A 15,307-nucleotide genomic window follows, 5' to 3' on the forward strand; every position below is an offset into this window, starting at 1 on the left:
GTGAGCACATCTCGATATTGTAGTAATTTATGGATCCCGGATTCCACTTGCTTGTCGCCAGTCGTCACGGTAACCAGCCTCGACGACGCCACTGGGATAGGCCCCGCCCCCAGGGACCGTTACCTAGGCGGTGTGTTTGTGTGTGCCAGCACGTGGGAATGTTTTCTGTGTTAATTAAGACAGACCACACTGAAATGCTTTTTCACAGCAGGACTTGACCGAGTGTGTTTTTTCTGTAGATTTCTCTTCTTACTTTATATTTTTTAGTATTCTTCTAGTTCTTTAAGTATATGTTGGACCTCTGGTCAATAAGTGTGGCAAAAGTCTTTAAAGCGCCTTCTTGTCATGTTCTATTTTTATTTTGGTGATTTATATCAACTTTTTGCGTGAAAAGGGACGCAGGAACTCGTCTCGTCTTATGGTCACGGTTAATAATCACGTCCTGTGTCCTCACTTGCAGATTTTAACTATAACACAGACGGTTATGATGGAGACGGAGCAGAGGACAGGAAGTCTCAAGACGGCTCCGAGACCATGCCCTTCATTGATGAGTCTCCCACCATGTCCCCACAGTTGTGTGTACGGCCTGATGGAGACCCAGTGTCCCCTACGCCACCTGAGGGTCTACTTCCTGGGGTAAGTGTGTGTGTGTGTGTGTGTGTGTGTGTAACGATGATTTTGTTTTATGATGATTTCATTTCAGAAATAGACACTGAATCGATTTAATTGACTCAGTCGACACATTAAACAAATTCCACTGAGCGACCGAAGCTACTGTAGGAAATCGAAATAGCATTTTCTCAAAACTTCCCTTCCTATGACTCAGACTCGTTCAGCAGCTGATTCAGGATTATTCCTTTAACACTGCACTCAAACAATGGTAACAACGGACATGCAGACATGTACACACACCCTCTTAATGTAGTACAGGCTTAATCACACCACAAGACACTCACAACTCCTACACCATGACACCACGTCTCTGATTATTAATACTCAGACACAGCAGAGGTCTGAGTCATTGACCCCTAAAACCGTCGATGTGCTTTTCTGTTCTGTGTCTCGCTTTAGCTCAAAGTTTTATGTCCGTAGCACAAAGTGTAAAAAGATATCCCTGAATGCTTGGAGGCATTTTAATAGAGAACAGGTAGATGTCTAGGTAGATTTGGTGTGTGTGTGTGTGTGTGTGTGTGTGTGTGTGTGTGTGAGAGAGATCAGTCTCCTCTTACAGCTTTCAAACTCCACTGCTAATGTTTGATGAAAATGTCAAAGCAGTTAGCGAAAACACACAACACAATTCCTCTATTCTCCTCACAGTGGACTATTTGTGAACGAGTGCAGGCGTGAGAGACTGTGTGTGCGTGCGTGTTCGTGCGTGTGCGTGCGTGTGCGTGCGTGTGTGTGCGTGTGTGTGTGTGCGTACGGACAGTCTGATGTCATAAAATCTATAACTTTACAGTGTATAACTGGGTTTGTTTTGTTTCTGTCTGCTCTTAAGAAGTTTAGATTCTCATAGAGCTTCAAAACACAAACATATTTGTCGCCATCTAGTGGTCAAGCTGCAGAAACGCACAAGTGATACTGAGTAAAAAAACGTTTTTCAGTGTTTTTTTTTTTTTTTTGCTTTTTCATTCTTTTTGTTTTGAGGACCTCATACTTTACCTGCATCCAGATTTAAACCGGAAGTTGCTATCTATATTTGTATATTGAAAATATTTTTGGTTGTGTTACAATTCTAGGGTTCACGGTGGCTTAGTGGTTAGCACGTTCGCCTCACACCTCCAGGGTTGGGGTGCGATTCCCGCCTCCGCCTTGTGTGTGTGGAGTTTGCATGTTCTCCCCGTGCCTCGGGGGTTTCCTCCGGGTACTCCGGTTTCCTCCCCCGGTCCAAAGACATGCATGGTAGGTTGATTGGCATTTCTGGAAAATTGTCCGTAGTGTGTGATTGTGTGAGTGAATGAGAGTGTGTGTGTGCCCTGCGATGGGTGTGTGTGCCCTGCGATGCCCTGCGAAGGAAACCGGAGTACCCGGAGGAAACCCCCGAGGCACGGGGAGAACATGCAAACTCCACACACACAAGGCGGAGGCGGGAATCGAACCCCCAACCCTGGAGGTGTGAGGCGAACGTGCTAACCACTAAGCCACCGTGCCCCCTCACCAGTAGGTTATCAGTTAAAAAAAAAAAAAAAGGTCACACATCTGTGAAGCAGGAACATGCTGAGTTAAGCAGAATCATGGTCTGAAACTTTAGCATACTGTAAATTTCAGGGCTTTTGTGGGCTTTTCCAGCATCGTGCAGCTCTGCAGTTCCTCTGAAGAAATGTGAACTGACGTCATATGCTGTCATGTTTATGGAGAGCAGGCACAAGGACCTATTCTAGCATGAAATATATGTTAGTACAGAACTGCAGAGCGTCGTCTTAATTAAATTGTACTTCGTGTTGTTAGTGTTAACTGATTAAAGCCATGCATCTGTGTGCCTGAGTGAAGAAACTCCCACCGATCTGCAACAGAAGACCTGCTAAAAAGAGGAATCGGTATTAAACAACACATTGCGTGTTTAGTCATATTTCTCCTTTTCTTCAGTCTGATCTCATGGGAAGTGTCGGACAACAAGGACACTTCAGTTAACAAGCGCTTTTTAGGATAGTTTTTCTAGCTTTCATTGGACACTGCACTCCTGAACGAACGAACGAACGAACGCGCACATGACACACACACACACACACACACACACACAACAAGGCTACACTCTGAAAGATGTATTGTGAGTGTGTATGGATTTTTGAAGGAGATGAAGCAAAATGGGATTTCATGATGTTGCTCATCGAGCCTGTGCGTTGTAGTGACACATGCCCAAAGAAGTGAAGGAAGACTTGTTACTATAGCAACGCTAAAACTTTAGATCAAGCTGATGTAATCCAGTGACTAAATGTGTTTGAATTCTAGGGCTGAGAATTCGTGAGAATTCTACAGCCCTGGATTAAAACACACACACACACACACACACAAACACACAAAACCCACAACACTAGTGACTTCTGAGGGCTTTTCTATTCTGGTGCTGTGTGTGTGTGTGTTTGAAGGTGAGAAAGAGAGAGGACCCATATAGATCAATAAGGAAGTGGAAGACACACACACACATGCACACATGCACACACACACACGCACACCAGGAAGACGAAGACCAAGCAGGGGGAGGAGACATGGGGAGGCGTGTTAATGTCCGTCTGAGTTAGCGGTCCAGTGTGTGTGTGGGTGTGTGTGTGGCTACATGTGCAGTCAAGAAAGGAAGAGAGCTGTGCATGCACCGCCGCTTTTTTTGGAAAACGAAGAAATTTTTTTGTTTGTACAAAAAAGAAGCGTGGGGAAGGAAGATAAGTAAGAAAGTAGGAAACAGAAATCTTGTGGCTCAGGCACAGAAAGGAAAGACCGATGGAGTGTGGCGAGCAGGTCGTGAGCTGAAACAAGGAACTAAAGAAGGACAAAAGTGTGTGAGTGTGTGTGAGAGAGAGAGAGACAGAGAGAGAGAGAGAGATAGAGAGATTGATAAGGCTACAGAATGGAGGAGGGAGAAGAAGAGGTGCTTGGTTTCCTGGACAAAGTTCTGGAGGATGAAGATGTGTTTGAGTACGAGGTGGACGTGGACCTGGACACGCCGTGTACTCCGAGCGAGTTTAAGGTGAGAAATAAACGAGAGGAAAAACGCAGAATGAATGAAAGCTTTCTTTCTCTCTGCTGCTGTAGTTTGATAACTGGCAGCGCTCTCGCTGTGGTTTTCAGCAACTAAAAATAGAGAAGAAGTTAAAGGTCTGTCGTTCTTCACACCGTGATATCACTGCTCTCTGTGTGTGTGTGTGTGTGTGTGTGTGTGTGTGTTTGCTCTGCTGGTAATATTTTATAACTTAACTCCCTGGCTGTCAAGGACCATCACTGTCTTCGCTGTCATGTTTTATTATAGTCAATAGAATGAGAGATAAAGAACCCCCCCCCTACACACACACACACACACACTTGAGATAACACTGTTCCTGGTGCACTTCACCTCGTCATGGAGCACGACACACACACCACTGAATTTGATTGATCGATACAAATATCCACTGATGCTGATAAACACACAACATACTCTTATACTTTTTCTCTCTCAAAATGAACTAGAATAAACATTACAGAAATACATTTGATCATCCTCATTTATTATTATTGTTATTAATATTATTATTTATATTTTTATTACAACCAATAAACAAAATAATAAAATATGTATTTTATTATTTAATGCTTCTTATTTATTTATTTATTTTTTTTTTTGTTTGTTTGTTTGTTTATTTATTGAGAAACTTTTTTTTTTTCTTTTTGTTTGAGAAACTTTCCAGTTTAATTTTTGTAGAAATTGTAGCAAGGGTTTTTATTTATTTTATTTTATTTTATTTATTTTTTAACATTTAAACAAGTTTTTAAACAAGCTTCATATCTAGCACAGGTAAACATGCCCCAAAAGGTTCATACAGAATCCAGATCTTAACAAACAGAAGTGAGTTCCAGCAGTTGTTGCTCTGAAAATGTGTTCACGTTGATGCTTCGTGGATTTTGCACAAAAAAAATAAAATAAATAAATAAATAAAAAAATCTATATAAACAGTGAAGCTTTCACGAATCTTTTTGATGGCTTTTAGGGAGATGTCAGGATGCGAAGTCCTCACATGGTTCCAGTTCATCGCGAAGCTATTCAGTGGGGTTTAGTCTGAGTCAGGGCTCAGTGCTGGACTCTCGCTTTGTGAACAGGAGTATTGTCTTTCTGGAACATGTTCGTGCACTTTTAGTTTCAGTTAAGGGAAGTTTTAATGCTACAGCATACAGAGACATCTTGTATAATTGTGTGGTAAACTTTTAGAAGACCCACATATGTGCGTCTTCACAAACGTTTGGCCATTTAGTGTACAGTTTTAATGCGGTTTTACTGTTCACACCGTCAAAAAACTGGATTTAGCCCATTATTATCTGCAGACTAAACATATACCATGTATCGTCAGAGCTCCTTTTCAGACTATTCACTAACTCAACGAGATGAATTTTGGTTTGTTTCCAGAGCGTTTCATGAGAAACACAAAGCCCCGGATTTCCGATACACTTCGTTCAAACAGTAGCTCTTTGGATCGCTGTAATCCCAGCTTGGAGAGATCTAAAGAATGGGGCTTTTGTCTTGTTGTTTTTAGCACGTGTAATGGAGACATTGGCTTCTTAACCTCAAAAGTTTTGCCGTGTTTGGCAAGTTGTCTTCTTATGTCCTGCTTCTTTTATTCAAATCAACACTGGAGGTTATTGAATGTGTTCAGGATGTTCCTCCAGTATTAAACACATTTACAGTGAACACACAGGTTATACAGTTTAGGCTTAACAAGATTTTAGAGATATCCTGCTCAAATTAACCAGGGTATATAATTGATTGCAATTTTGAACAGGTGACCTCGTCATTGTTGTCATGATTATGTTGAGCGGTTTAGCAGGAACTTTAGCTTGGTTTCCCGTAAAAAAAAAAAAAAGGTCCACTATATTTACACTCCTGAACAAAAACATTCCAAGTATTTGCATTTTGTGCTGGTGGATCATAACCAACCAACCATGTCCAAAGGCAATTCAAACAGGCTGAAAGTGTCAGAAAAGCCCCACCGTTCTTGTTGAACACTCTTTTCGCCGTTTGACGCCCCTGAACAACCTGATGCTTCGTTTTCCCATTGAAAGAAAAACCACCCCAGATCATAATGGAGCCTCCTTCACTGTCCTTCACTTCTCCAGTGGGATCTCCTTGTCGTGGCAGCATCGTTGGAAGCCATCAGTACTATCCAGGTTCAAGTTTTTCTCGTCCGAGAATAAAACTTTCTTCCATCTTTCAGTGTCCCATGTTTGGTGCTCCCTTAAAATTCCAAACAGGCAAGTTTGTGGTGTGGGATAAGACGTGGCTTTTGAAGACGTTTTTTTTTGTTCTTTAATCCCTTCTCTCGCAGATGCCGTCTTATGGTTATTGGGCTGCAGTCAGCATCAGTAATGGCCTTTGTGTCTACCACTTGAATATTTGTTCCAAAACTCTCAGGATCTTTTAAGAATTTTAAGAAATTTAAAATGACTGTCTTACTGCGTCCAAAGTTGGCAACAATGGCACGTTGCGAGAGCCCTTGCTTGTCTGCCACGTTCAAAAATAGAAAGCCTTTTTGCTTTCGCCATCAGGAGATCATGACCGTGTGACTGCCTGAAGGACAACGACATTAAAGCTATATTTCTGTACAGATTTTAACTTTAAAATCTTTAACTATGGCCTTAAACATTTGATCAGCTGATGACCAACCTGTTTAAATTTAAATGCAGTTTTCAGTAAATTTTTTTTGTCTCTTGCTCGTGAACTTACAACCTGGTTACGGTCCACCAGTGCGAAGTGTGAATACTTGTCATATTTTCTCTGGTCATAAGATTTTGCTCTTGAGTGTATATAAAATCCTTTTTTATTTAATATTTTTAATCTTAAAAAAGATTAAGCGTACACTTTTTTTCATTTTTTTTTTAAATAATATAATTATTATTAATTATAAGTCATTGTGTTTGTATTTGTAATGAAATATATACATAAAAGTTGTCAGCTAGTATGACTTCGCAAAAAATTGAAAGCGAAATCTATTTTAAGAAATAAAATAAAAAAATAAAAACAACTTCAAAAGTAGCACTTTCTCTGGGGTGATGACGTTTATGCTAGTTTTATGTGTGTGTTTGTGCACGTGTTTGTGTGCGTGTGTTTGTGTGAGTTTGTATTTGTGTGTGTGGAGGTAAGTATAAGCACACAGAGCACACTGTTCACAACCTGAACGTGTAGTGGGATGAGTGTAGGGTCAGGAAATTGTCACTATATTTAGCAGCCTTCTCATTTAGTAGCAGTTAGTCAGAGGGGTGGTACGTTTCCTCTATATAATAAACAGCCACTGTTTGTTCTTTTATATGCTGTAATCTGCTTTACAGGCCACTCATAACTTTGTGCTTTTGTATTGTGTATTTGATATTTATTTGGCCCCGTGGGCGCTCTGAGCTTGTTAAATAACGCATGTTGTTGGGTTAGTCTGTTAAATGATATAACAGACTGAATATGAAAAGTAGATCTACTTTATATTTCTGTCTCTCTCTATCTGTAACTGGGGCATTAAGTTGTGTCTCATGACTTTTACTCAGGCCTAAGCAAGCAAACAAGAAGGGGGTTAGTACCTTCTTCTGGATGTTTTAGCATCAGGACCCTGGAACTTTTTTTTTTTTTTTAAAACATGTGAAAGGTTCAGGTTTTGGCAACTGCTTGAGACTAGTGGTACTCGTGGGCGGAGCTAGAAGTACTGCCTGTTACTGATTGGTTACACGTTCTGTATGCTAAACACTGAAAACGTACATAACGGATAATTAGCAGTGGGTTGAGACTACAGTAAGTCTCATGCAATAAAGCACCACATTATTTTATTGTAATTTTAGATTTCTTTAAACAAACCCAACAAAATGATCATAGTATTTCTACAACACAAACACTAATTGTAGTAGTTTTCTGGCCGTAAGAGGCATCATCTTTTAAGATGATGTTATTTATTTTCAATAAATCGAATCAATAATTTTATTAATTGAATTATTATTTTGTCCTCCTGTGGATTTTTGTTGTTGTTATGCTTGAATGTTTTGCACTTTTCTGTCTGTTATCAACACCTACAGAAGTACAGTGTTGAATTTAATTGTGGTGTGATCACGCATCAACCCAGAAAAGTCATCACTGTGACCCCAGAAAATGAACTCTCATCACTGTGACACTGACCGTCGTCACTGTGACACTGACCGTCGTCACTGTGACACTGACCGTCGTCACTGTGACACTGACCGCCGTCACTGTGACACTGCCCGTCGTCACTGTGACACTGCCCGTCGTCACTGTGACACTGACCGCCGTCACTGTGACACTGCCCGTCGTCACTGTGACACTGACCGTCGTCACTGTGACACTGCCCGTCGTCACTGTGACACTGCCCGTCGTCACTGTGACACTGCCCGTCGTCACTGTGACACTGACCGCCGTCACTGTGACACTGACCGCCGTCACTGTGACACTGACCGCCGTCACTGTGACACTGACCGCCGTCACTGTGACACTGACCGCCGTCACTGTGACACTGATCGTCGTCACTGTGACACTGCCCGTCGTCACTGTGACACTGCCCGTCGTCACTGTGACACTGCCCGTCGTCACTGTGACACTGACCGCCGTCACTGTGACACTGACCGCCGTCACTGTGACACTGACCGCCGTCACTGTGATACTGACCGTAGTCACTGTGACACTGACCGTAATCACTGCGACACTGACCGTCGTCACTGTGACACTGACCGTAATCACTGCGACACTGACCGTCGTCACTGTGACACTGACCGTAATCACTGCGACACTGACCGCCGTCACTGTGACACTGACTGTCATCACTGACTGTCATCACTGTGACACTGACCGTAATCACTGACTGTCATCACTGTGACACTGACCGTAATCACTGACTGTCATCACTGTGACACTGACCGTAATCACTGACTGTCATCACTGTGACACTAACCGTAATCACTGACTGTCATCACTGTGACACGGACCATCATCACTGACTGTCATCACTGTGACACTAACCGTAATCACTGACTGTCATCACTGTGACACGGACCATCATCACTGACTGTCATCACTGTGACACTAACCGTAATCACTGACTGTCATCACTGTGACACTGACCGTAATCACTGACTGTCATCACTGTGACACGGACCATCATCACTGACTGTCATCACTGTGACACGGACCATCATCACTGTAACCCCAGAAAATGAAATCACTGTGACTCCAGAAAAGTAATCACTGTGTCCCTGACCTCCATGTTGTCATTGTGTCCTGGCCTTTTAGCTTTCTCTCCTGTTCAGATTTGGATGCTTGGCTATTGTAATATGGAGAATATTGACCTTTTCTTTAAACACATTTGCATGTAAACAAACACAAATCTTCAAGGTTCTTTTTTTTTGTTGAAGTTTTTTAAACTGTTTCCTTCATGGGGACCAGATAAATGTCCCCATAAGGAAAAAATGGACTGCAGTATCGGATATCTTTTGACCTTATGGGGACATTTGTCTGGTCCCCATAATCTCAAAAGATATCCGATCCTGCAGTCCTGTTAGAAACATTGTGCTCACAAATTTCTTCACTCCAGATTGGTTGATCTTTATACCAGGTTAATTATTATTCATAAACAAACATGCCAAGGTTTCTTACCACCTGAATTGGACTTTAATGCAGAAACAATGGAGAAAGGACTGATCGTGACATGCTGACGATAGGGTGACGGTGTACTTAACCTTATTGATCGCAGAATTATTATTATTAATGGATGAAATATTGAAGTGAATCGATAAAAATAAAGTATGTTGTAAAATAAGCGGACTCTGGTCTTTGTCTTTGTCAGGTCAACACAGAGAAGGGTCTGGAGATGAAGAAGCTGGTACTTTCTGGTTTTATGGCCAGTGAGGAGATCTACATCAACCAGCTTGATGCCCTGCTGCTGGTATGTATTGGCACCTTCAACTAAGGAACCTTCCATTTTGCAAAAGCTTTTCTTTAACACTGCCCATCTCTACGTGTGGGTGTGTGTGTGAGTGCATGGGATTTCAGTTTTAAGTCTCGTCTTCGAGTACCACTTCCCGTTATTTTTAACGTTGTCAGTTTCACAAGTGCACCGCTGATGTCATTTCCTGCAGCGCTGTCTGTGTAGATGAAAGTTGCACAGGGGGAGCTTCATCAATCATCTGACCATGAAAGAATTAAATAACTGTAGCTTCGTACTGGTTCGAGAAACTTTTCAAATAAAGCTGAATTTGTGGACTGGGACCTTGATGACCGTCTCGAAATTCTTACTTCCGCTCTGCAGAAAGCAAACCACACAAGCGCACTGTCAACCTCAGCCTGACTAGAAAATGGGGCAGAAGTGTGATCATTTCTGCACTGACATCTACAGACTCAGACTGTCAGTCAGATCTTTCAGAGATAAGAAATATCAAATGTTCATCATAGAAATAACGGATTAGGCGCTAATCAGCCGTGATAACTTGTTACTCAGTGGTACACTGCACAGTGTCTGGATTAAATACTGTTCAAAGAAATCATCCTGAAACACATTAAATATGTTTCTATTGAGATGTTCGTGGTTTTAAAGCTGTGCTTTCATTATTTCTATGAGAAATTAACAGCTGTGCTAGCGATGACGTGATTCGGCTGGTAAGTTATATACAAGACAATGATTTCTGATTGAAAACGAAAGTACTACAGTGCTGCAGAGTCACTTGATGTCTTGATGTAGAGATAAAAAAATATCTATTGCTGCGTTTGATGTTACAAGGAATTTCTAACATTTAGCACTGAAAAAACTGAAGAGTTCTCACACGCAAAATCAGGAAGATCAAGTCACCCATAAGTTTTTGTCCAGTCTATAATATTAATGATATAATTTGCTGTGTTGAGAAAGTAAATACATTACTAATCACAATTAGATAGCTGGGATGTTTTGACATCCGTTTATCGCAGCTAAAGCTAGAAAAGTTGTCTGTTTTGAGGAGGTAAATAAGGCACTAATCACAGCAAGCTAGAAGTTGAACATGCAGAAAGTAAAGAGAAGTAAAAAAAGAAAAAAAACAAAAACTAAACTCTAAAAATTTCACGTGTATCCATTGTGATGGATTAATATTATATTTCCCTAAAAAAGCTGGTTGCTGAATTCTAGTTAATAGCCACTAGCGTGTGATATTAGTGTTTCAGCAGAGCTGCATAATCTCTCTCGTTAAATGTTGTTGAATCAGCAACAAATTATAGTCATGATGCTCAAATGGGTGTAGAAACCAAAAAGTTTTGTTGATGTGATGTAATGATTTTTCTCCTCGTTGTTATTTGAGTCAGGTTAAGGTCGTTTTTTTCTTTGAGTGTACTTATGTTCTCACGTTTTCACGGTGCTGAGCATTACTCATTCTGAAAAGAACATCTGTAAACTGCACAGTTCATTTATCCATGTGGTTTAGACGCACCCCACGCTGTCATCTAAAGACTATTTGTATTTATAAACATGAGCGCAAATTATGTCACTGGATTTATGGCCAGATTTGTTTTTAGCTGTAACACAAATGAGTCGTCGTTAGTACCCAATGAAAAAAGACCATGCGCTGTATATAAAGTCTTCATCTGTACCCACTGTTAGCCTCAGTTCGATCCTGGTGTGGTTTTCTGTTATGGTAGCTCACCTGTCTCATGGTTGAGATGCTTTTCAACCATTCTTTAAGGTTATAGAGTGGTTATTTGAGTTATCTTGTCAGCTCGAACCGGTCTGGCCGATCAACAAAGCCCACACTTTTTTTTTTATCTCTAGACTATTGACTATTGTGTGGAAAATCCCAGGAGATCAGCAGTTTCTAAAATACTCAAGCTAGCCTATGTGGCACCAACAGTGACCTGTATCTGCCACGTGATTGGCTGATTGGACAGCGAATGGTGCAAATATGTCTCTAGATCCCCAAAGACTGTGTGTGAATCATGAAAACTTCCAATTATCTGCATCAACATGTATATGGTTCACGTCCAGTCTGACTAATAGGTAGAGCGATTATGCTATTTTCGGACACGTTTGGATTGGAACAGGAAAAACCCATGTTATCGACAGGAGAGGTGTGGTGGGAAAACATCATAACACACACACACGCACACACACACACACACACACAACACATCCTGGTGCATGCTTTCCCTCAATCAGATATGAATTACTTGCTATAAACCACAGGATGTCTCGTAATCTGCTCAAGGAGAAATTCCGAGCTAATGTGCTATTTCGGAACCCAGAGATCTTCCAATCAGTGAGAGAAAAGAAAGCAGAATGATTTCTGATGGAAAACAATCTGTTAAAGGATACAGCAGAGACAAAAACAAAGAATTTCCCCCCAATTTGTTAAAAGAAATAATACACAACTTGTTCATTTAGTTTTGTAGTATTTGTAAAGGAATAATCAAGGACTCTTATCAAAATTGACTTTGATGTGTTACCCAAAATCCTCCAATATGATTGGTCAAAAAAATGGCCGGTACATTTTCAGCTCTAAGAGATGTTGCATTGTGTGGTTTAACAGCACCAAGTTGGGGGATTTCTTACTAACTTTAAGAGAAAGAAAGTGAACCACTGTTCAAAACTGGTGTAACTCATGTGAACAGGAACAGACAAGAAGAGTAACTAGAAATGGACTTCAAAGGCAAGCCTGTAATCATTGCCTAGTTTCTATTGTAAAGCAAACACAAGAAACGCTTAGTTAATCAGGTTTGATCATTCAAACCACACAAAACTTGGGTTTAATTAGTAATCCATCTCATTAAACCCGCTGTTGTTCGTCCCGACGCCTGCCTTCTCGTTCATTGCTGATGCCGTGTGTCAGACGTGTCAGCGACGCAGGGTTTTATAAATTAGCCCCAATCGTCACTAAATCCAGGGGCAATATTATCAAGCCTGTCACTGATCTATAGTCTGAACTATAAAGAAATAAGACCAATAAGACAAAACCTAATCTGCCGGGTTAGTTCTGTATTGGTGTTTAGGGTGTTGGGTAGTGTGAGTGTAGATAAGGTTAAGGTTTGATTATAAAACCACCATTAATAGTGGAGATGGAATGGATACAGCCTACTGTAAACAATGAGTCACCTAGATTGTTTGAGTTTTTTCCATTAGCTTGAAAGGAAAACCATGAACAGAAACATGAAGCTGGAAAATGAAAAAGTTCTCAGTTTCTTTTGATAACTTGCATATTACTTTCACGGCATGGCAAATTAACTCAAAACCGTGTACCTACAAATGTTCTAAAAGAATGTTCTAAATGCTTCCTTATCTCCATTTCCCTCACCTCTCTCTCTCTCTCTCTCTCTCTCTCTCTCTCTCTATTTTTTTCTTTCTGCCCCCTTAGCCTATGCGTCCCTTGAAGGCAACGGCCACCACGTCCAAGCCCGTGCTTACACTGGAGCAGATCGAAACCATCTTTTACAAGATCCAGGACATCTATGAGATCCATAAGGAGTTTTACGATGCCCTTTTCCCCAACATTCAGCAGTGGGACGATAAAGTCACAGTCGGACACCTCTTCCAGAAGCTGGTGAGAGAATCTGAGCTTTTATTTTTATTTATTTATTTAGTTTTTTTTTTTGTTTTCAGATGTCATGGTATCATCACTATCATTGTTCTTATCGTTCTTGGGGAAATCTCCTCAAAAAGCACACACACACACACACACACACATATATATATATATATATATATATATATATATATATATATATATATATATATATATATATATATATATATATATAATCTAGGTGTGTGTGGGTAATATGTATTGGTGGAAGCTCTGCTTTTGCTGTGTTGTTCATATCTTTAAACACTGAGAATTTGTGTGTTGTGGATTCCCACACTTTCATGTCTAGGGCATCTGTAGACTTCAGTAACTAAAGGGCTCTGAAACATCATGGTTCTGCACCGTAGGCTTGTGTAACTTCACAGTTCTGTCATTTCATTATTTTGAAACTTTGGGGTAACTTGGTGGTCAGTAACTGCAGGGTCACCTCAGACTAATGTAAATTCAGGGACATTTCTTCTCTAATTGAAAGGTTCTGAGGCTTAGTTTTAATTTTGGTGTCTGTGTCTGATGAGTTGGTGATAATGTTGTTTATTCAGACTATAATAAAGTTGGGACAGGGCTCTGTGTGTGTGTCTGTTTGTGTATGTCTGTCTGTTGGTCTGTTTGTGTTTCTGTCTGTCTATCTGTGTGCCTTGTGTGTGTGTGTCTGTGACTTGTGTGTGTGTCTGTGTGTGTATGTGTCTGTGTGTGTTTCTGTCTGTCTCTCTGTGCATTGTGTGTGTGTCTGTGACTTGTCTGTGTGTCTGTGACTTGTCTGTGTGTCTGTGACTTGTCTGTGTGTCTGCGACTTGTCTGTGTGTCTGTGCCTTGTGTGTGTCTGTGTGTGTATGTGTCTGCGTGTATGTGTCTGCATGTATGTGTCTGCGTGTGTATGTGTCTGCGTGTGTATGTGTCTGTGTGTATGTGTCTGTGTGTGTATGTGTCTGTGTGTATGTGTCTGTGTGTGTATGTGTCTGTGTGTATGTGTGTGTCTGTGTGTGTATGTGTCTGTGTGTGTATGTGTCTGTGTGTATGTGTCTGTGTGTGTATGTGTCTGTGTGTGTATGTGTCTGTGTGTATGTGTCTGTGTGTGTGTGTATGTGTCTGTGTGTGTATGTGTCTGTGTGTGTATGTGTCTGTGTGTGTATGTGTCTGTGTGTGAGTCTATGTGTGAGTCTGTGTTTCCCAATGTTACATGATTTTCATTTTTTTTGTGTGTTTTTGTGTATTATCTCAGAGTGACTCAGTATTAAGTTTGAGGTGTGTGTGTGTGTGTGTGTGTGTGTGTGTGTGTGTGTGTGTGTGTGTGTGTGTGTGTGTGTTGAGAGATGAACCAGGTGTTTGTCTCATTTATTGATTATAGTGAGTTTTCCGCACTACAATTAGTCCCTCGTTCTTGTGGCTCATTTATTTAATGAATGTTCTAGAAGCCAAAATGAAGCCTGCAGTATTTTTGTTTAACACAATTACATTTGAGTGGATGTGTGTGTGTGCGTGAGGTTTGTGTGTGTGTGTGTGTCTGCACAGTAGCAGATGCGATTAGAGCGCTCATTAAACTGGAAACAACATTCTGTTTTTTGTTAAGAGAAAGTCTCTGGGCTTGGGAACTTTTCCTGCATGAACACTACAGCTAGAGTAGAACAAGAGGATTTGGGAGAAACAAAGTTAACACAAAAACTACAACTCGTACACTATAAATAGGAGTTATTGTGGTTTTATGTAGATAGAAGTAAAAGGTAAAAACTGTTGTCATCTTCAGAATGTTGCTGAATACTGAAAAAGCGCTGCGGTTTCATGAGATCATGACTTATGTCCCCGTCTCACAAACTTGTAAACGTCCTCTGTGAGAACATGCAGCAGAGAGAGAGAGAGAGAGAGAGAGCAGAAAAGAGAGAGAGAGAGAGAGAGAGAGAGAGAGAGAGGGAGCAGAAAAGAGAGTTAGTAAAATAAATCGAGCAAGAAAAGAGAACTAGAGGGAGAGCGGTGAGATATCCAGCTAGAGATAGTAAGAGAAATAAATAGCAGAACATTGACTAGTGAAGGAAAGAGACCAATAGAAAGG

General features: G+C 40.9%; 1 protein-coding gene across 2 annotated transcripts in view; it reads left to right on the forward strand.

Moving 5' to 3' along the window:
- The window catches only part of abr (ABR activator of RhoGEF and GTPase), a 117,469-nt gene that overhangs the window by 42,664 nt on the left and 59,498 nt on the right, over positions 1 to 15,307 (forward strand). The window contains exons 2-4 of one of the 2 annotated variants that reach the window (XM_060862828.1): positions 461 to 636; positions 9,513 to 9,611; positions 13,036 to 13,221. In XM_060862828.1, the coding sequence (XP_060718811.1) occupies positions 461 to 636; positions 9,513 to 9,611; positions 13,036 to 13,221 (461 nt within the window). Of the gene's footprint in view, positions 1 to 460; positions 637 to 3,258; positions 3,683 to 9,512; positions 9,612 to 13,035; positions 13,222 to 15,307 lie in introns of those variants that run through there. The other variant, XM_060862829.1, reaches the window with a different exon arrangement.

This window comes from Tachysurus vachellii, chromosome 26, assembly GCF_030014155.1.
Source record: "Tachysurus vachellii isolate PV-2020 chromosome 26, HZAU_Pvac_v1, whole genome shotgun sequence".
NCBI classification, from domain to species: Eukaryota; Metazoa; Chordata; class Actinopteri; order Siluriformes; family Bagridae; genus Tachysurus; species Tachysurus vachellii.